The sequence below is a fragment of the Benincasa hispida genome, chromosome 10 (assembly GCF_027475165.1).
Source record: "Benincasa hispida cultivar pf3 chromosome 10, pf3_genome.v1.1, whole genome shotgun sequence".
Lineage (NCBI taxonomy): Eukaryota > Viridiplantae > Streptophyta > Magnoliopsida > Cucurbitales > Cucurbitaceae > Benincasa > Benincasa hispida.
This window is the reverse complement of record NC_143487.1, coordinates 42570913-42576993: the sequence shown is the minus strand read 5'-3', so window position 1 is coordinate 42576993 and position 6081 is coordinate 42570913. Positions and strand designations below refer to the sequence as shown.

General features: G+C 27.4%; 1 protein-coding gene across 1 annotated transcript; it reads left to right on the top strand.

Annotated features, from left to right (window-relative positions):
- Positions 1-335: 335 nt before the first annotated feature.
- Positions 336-4576, top strand: LOC120087798 (norbelladine synthase-like). The gene is made up of 2 exons (XM_039044704.2): positions 336-683; positions 3970-4576. The coding sequence occupies exons 1-2, from the start codon at positions 500-502 to the stop codon at positions 4272-4274; spliced, it is 489 nt and encodes a 162-aa protein (XP_038900632.1). The 5' UTR covers positions 336-499; the 3' UTR covers positions 4275-4576.
- Positions 4577-6081: the final 1505 nt, after the last annotated feature.

Genomic DNA, 6081 nt, shown 5'->3' with positions numbered 1-6081 from the left:
AACAATCATTTATTTAATCTCACATATTCTAACATCCACTCTAATTTTTCTAAATTTAATTTCACTACCTATTCAAGTTTATATAGCTCATTAAAAGAAAATTTATTAAATTAAATTATAATACTAAAAAAAAAAAAGATAAAAATAGAAAAATTTATAGAAAATAGTTTTAAATGATAAAACTGTTTAGAATATTTTCAAGTATAATAAAATGTCACCGTCTATTAGTGATAAATTATGATAGAAATCTAGATGTCTATCGCGATCCATCACCAATAAATAATGATATTTTGTTATATTTATAAATTTGTTTATTCGAAAAAACCCCAAATGTTATTCTGGAATTTTAGTGATAGGAAATGAGGAGATAGTTGACGGAAATTTCGAGGACCAATCAAAACTTATGTGGTGTGTGGAGGTATTAGTGATTTTTAAATAAAAAGACCACATATCTGTTTGTGTGTGTGTACCATCTCTCTATCTTAGAAAGAAAAGCAAAATGGTGAGGGAAATCAGTGGTGAGACTGAGATACAGGCGCCGGCGGCCAAAGTTTGGGAGCTCTACGGCGGCCTTGAGTTGGCGAAATTCATTCCCATTCACCTTCCAAGTCTCGTCCACAAAATCGACGTGCTCGAAGGCGATGGAGGCGAAGGAACTCTTCTCCATCTCACTTTTGCACCTGGTAAATCTACTACTCTCTATATTTTGTTTTGTTTTTAGTTCAGAATTCAAATTTCTAATTTCTTTATCGATGACACATACTTTATATCAACAAAACTATATTTATGTTGATCGATCCTTATTCTCAATTTTTTGTTTCGATGTCTAAACTCTGGTCAAATATATATTGATGATTATTTAATTAAAATTTAAGAAAAATACACTTTTAGTTATTGATGTTTGAAATTGATCATGTATGTTTATAAAGTTTTAAAATACTATTCTCAATAAGATTTGTAAAAGAAAAATATTTGAGTACATCTCAAATTGCACGTGTGATTAGAGGAGACAAATTGTACTGAAATATTACTCTTTATATAATAACCATAAAAAAAAATACTTAGGTACATCTCGGGCTACACCTAACGTATCCCACTAAATTGTCTAATAATAATTTGCCTCAATGAAAATTCTTCTTACTTCTTTGAAATATTTTTAATTCATTTTGTGCGTGTGAAGATGATGAAATGTACAAAGATAAATACAACATAGGATGCACCCAAGTTTGCTCAATTAAAAAATGGTCTCAACTTATCTGTACCAAACGAGAAAAATTCGAGTACTACCATAGTATGAAAAATTGTTCATACTAACTTCATTCATTACTTGTCATGATAGTATATATCATTTAAGAATAATATGAGATCTATAAAATAAATTAATAATAAATTAATCTAACATCTTATGACGTGTTAAATTAAGAATGAGAATAATAAATACTATCGTACATAGTACTAGAAATTTTCTCCAAACTTAGGGAACCCTGTGCCTTGTTGATATGTCAAATTCTTTCAAGTGGGTAGCAAATTGAGATAGAAATTTGAGTACAAAATTAGACTCTTGTTGTGTACAAATTAAACTTGAAAGTTATTCAAAATCTCTATTATTGATTCATGTCGTCCAACGATTTGGACTAAAATAAATGATGTGCCCTTATCTTGTCAACTTGCTAATTACATGCCAATATTTCATTAATAACGATGACACATGGAGATAGCGATTGAAATATTTTTAAATGTACTAAACAACTACTCAAGTTTATAACTTAACAAAAAGATTAACCATAGCATCTCATATATTATATTAAAATTAGAATAATAAAAAAAAAAAAACTGGAAATTAGATTTAAAACTTTTAAAATTTGTGTATTTGCATTTTATAAAATCATTCCTAATTTGTGAATACCCTTAGAATCCGTATTATTTCTTAATTTAAACTTATAAGATGATTAATGTTTGTGTTAAGATATGCTTGATAATTCTAATGTTTGAATGTAAATATCTGACCAATTTTATATATAAAAAATAAATTTGAATAATTACTTCATTAAATATAAGAGAGCAATTAATGTAGTCATAAATTAAAATTAGCATTATTTAATATAATGTTATATTAATTATTTATTTAATCACTTAAAATAATTAAATAAATATAAATTTATTAGAATTTCAATAATTAATTATAAAAGTTTGTATTGAATTCATAAAAAAAATATTAATTGGAAAGGTATTAGTTGAAATTTGGTAAGTCTAAATAATATATTTATATTTAATAATTAATAATTAATAATAATAATTAGTTGACATTATTTTATTAGTTAATCTAACTATATTTTTGCTATTATTTCCTAGGTATAAAAATCTTACCAAGATATTAGAAAAACCATGTTAAATAAGTTTTAAAGTTCATTGGACAATGATATATATTGGGTTTTAAATAGGATAATCATTTGAATAAACAAGGATATTAAATGCTTGTTTGAAATTCCCTTACAAGACTTGTGAAATAAATTATTGATGCCAAATTTTAGATATAGAAACACACCTGACTTTCATGTAACACTAGAAGTGAATTTGTTTGAAAGAGAGAAGAATGTGACTAGGAGTGTTAAAAAAACTCGATCAACCCAACCTAACCATACGGTTTGGGTTGGGTTATCAATTCATTTTGGGTTGGATTGGGTTCAAATAAATAAAAGTTTTATGGGTTGGATTGGTTCATGGATTCATCTCAAATGACCCGAACCAACTCAAACCAACTCGAACTTATTATTAATTTAAAAAGTATGTTGTGTTTACTCCTAATACAATTATTTTCACATATATTTATTTTATTTCATGATTTTTTTTTAAAAAAAAAAATATTCTCTAATAACTCCTAAGAATAATTTTTTAGCACTTTAGAAAGAAATTTTTTACAATATAAATTAAAATTGAGTTATTGATCTTAATCAAATATATGAAAATAATTAATAAATGCTAACATTTTACTTAAATTTAGAACAAAAATTTAAATAAATGACTCGACTAACCCAAACCAACCCAACTCAAATATTTTCATAATTAGGTTGGGTTTGGTTCATTATTTAGTAAAGGTTATTTGGATTGAAGATAAATTTACAACCCGAATAATAGGATTTTGGTCTAAAAAGTGATTCAACTCAACCACTGAACACTCCTAAATGTGGCCTAGAAAAGAGAAAACCTGCACATCACTGTGGTACTTCCCGCACACACTTCGATGTTTTAAGTCATAGAGTGAAAGAGTACACCCCATATGAAGTTATAATGATGTATTTATAAAGAAAGTTGACCTAGGTTGTTTCTTGGGGTTTTAGATTCGTCTTAGAATAATTAGATGACCTATCAGGCCGAGGAGCATGCCCAATTATATGAATAACTAGGGTTTCGAGGCCAAGGTCGAGCATCTCCCCCTAAGTTCATTTTGATCTTAAGACAATGCTTTGGGCTGGAGCCTACCTGAGATATGCCCCATTAGTTATTTTGCTAGGGTCGGCCTGAGACCGAGGATGAGCACATAACTTTGAACTTGACATGAACTAAGCATTTTGGGCTTAGGGTGCTATTTCTGGGCCAAACTTTGTTATTTTCTCGATCTTGTTGCTAGCTTCTATTCTTATTTTATATCAATTATATCATTCAATCCAAAATCACCCATAACACAAACCGGCCATAGATTTTTTACTACTCATTCTAATTTCAATTATATGTGATTCTATTTTTTTTAAAAAAAAAATAACAATAATAATTATAAGAAGTATTTGAGGAATTTAAAGTTATACTATTTGATAATGTCATTAAGAAATTTCTAATTAAAAACAAAAACAAGCCAACAAAAAGTTTGGGAGACGAAATTGAAATGAGTTGCATGCATGGGTATAAAGACACAATGATAAATCAGCATAAGAATAATAAAGATTGAGAAATTTTGGTATATGACACATACAGGTTTAGGAGGTCCTGCAAGTTACAAAGAGAAGTTCGTGAAGATAGATAATGAAAAGCGTATAAAAATAGCAGAAATGGTTGAAGGAGGTTACCTGGATTTTGGCTTCACTCTTTATAGGTTTCGTGTGGAGATTATTGAGAAGAATAACCAACACAGTTGCATTGTAAAATCTACTGTCCAATATGAATTGAAGGAAGAAGCTGCTGCAAATATTTCATTTGTTAGTGTTCAACCTTTGATAGCCATTGCTCAAGCTGTCAACAACTATTTCCTCAATACTTCTACTTCTCATCAACAAGCCTAAAGATATAATCATGCATATATAATTAATATAATTCCATTTATATGAGTACTTATTATGTCGTATTTCGGTATCATTGCAAATATAGCAATTCGATTTAAAGTATTTGTAAATATAGCATAATGTAAAGAAAATTACAAATATGACAAAATTTAGATATTCTATCATTGATAGACCATATCGTTGGTTGGAGTCTATCAACGATTGAAGTGTATCTGCTGATATATTTTCAATTTATCGAAAATATTGTATTATACACTTGGTTATTATTTTTAAAAATACTAGCTATTGTAATTTTGATATTATTTTTGCTAAAATGATTGCATGATTGAATAGAAAGTGTTTTCAGCTTAATTCAATTATTAATCATTCAATATAAAGTACATGAAATTAAAGATACATTTGCCAAAAGGATTATTTCCACCACTAGAGTTTCATGGAATAGGAAGTACATGGTTAAGTACAACCCACCTATTTGTGAGAGTAAATCCAATAACTCAATTTCAAATATTAATCAAACTTAAATCAAGAAAGTTTAAACTTGTAATCTAAATTGGCTAATTATTGGACAAAATTCCACCACCATTCCACGTGTTATTTCCCTTCTTTTCTTTTTTTGTTTTCCTTAGCACCATTTCCCACGCTGTTCTTTCTATTGGGGTGACTTTGAGGTTAATTTGAGGAGGGTTAGAAGTGATTTCGACATAAACTTAAATGATTTTTCTTCTAAAATAAAATAGTTGTTATAAATATAACCATAAGATTTAAAGTATTGATAACTATAGTATAATGCAAAAGAATTTATAAATATATTAAAATTTATATCCAATTTTTAGAGTTTATCAATGATAGACCACATTACTAATCTATTAGTCTAGGAATCTATCGTCTATAGAAATAAAATCTATTACTGATAGATTTTTCTATATTACAATTATTTAAAAGTATTGTTATATACTTAATTATTAGACTCAAAATATGATTAAATCCATTAAAATTATCGTTAAAATACATGTTCCAACTTCTAGAACTAATTCCCTACCAACTTTTAGGTTCTTGGTAAAATCAAATTTTACTTTTAATAAACCTTCGATTTTTAATTTTCAATTTTATGTTTCAAAATGAAGATTTATTTATAAATTTAGTATCTTTCCCAAATAATGACAATCGATACCCTCACTTTTCATGGTTGAATGCAACCATTTTTCTATTAAGAAAGAAGTTATACCATATTCTTCTTCTTTTAATAATAATAATAATAAAGCATCTTCTCGTAAAAATTAATAATCAATTTAGAGAAAAAAAATATAACAATTTTAAATATTTATTTTAATTTATAAATTTGTAAAGAAAATGCAAAATTTAATAGTAGATTTATTCTAGTTATAATATCTATTGAAAGTTGTCAGCCAATGCCTAAAAGTTCACGAGGGGCCAAAACCCAAGGGATATTGAGAAAAGGCAAATGGAAATGCGCATCCCACGAGAGAAATGTCTTGGAGTTTGTGTCAATCAACTGAATCGGTAAACATATATCAATCGAAAGAGAAGCTAGCCGAGGCTAGATTATAGGGATGGTCCTTCAAACCGTAAAAAGTGAATTGTTTCTAAAAACCAAATCAAATCGAATCGAAAATTTAGTGAAATAGAAAAATTCGGTTCTATTCGGTTTCACTTTTGAAAACCGAATCGAACCGTTTTTAACTTTTATATATTTATATATTTAAAAAAGAGTGAAATTTAATTTAAAATCGAATCGATTTTAATTTAAAGAACATAACCAAATTTAAAACTAAACCGAATCGAACCG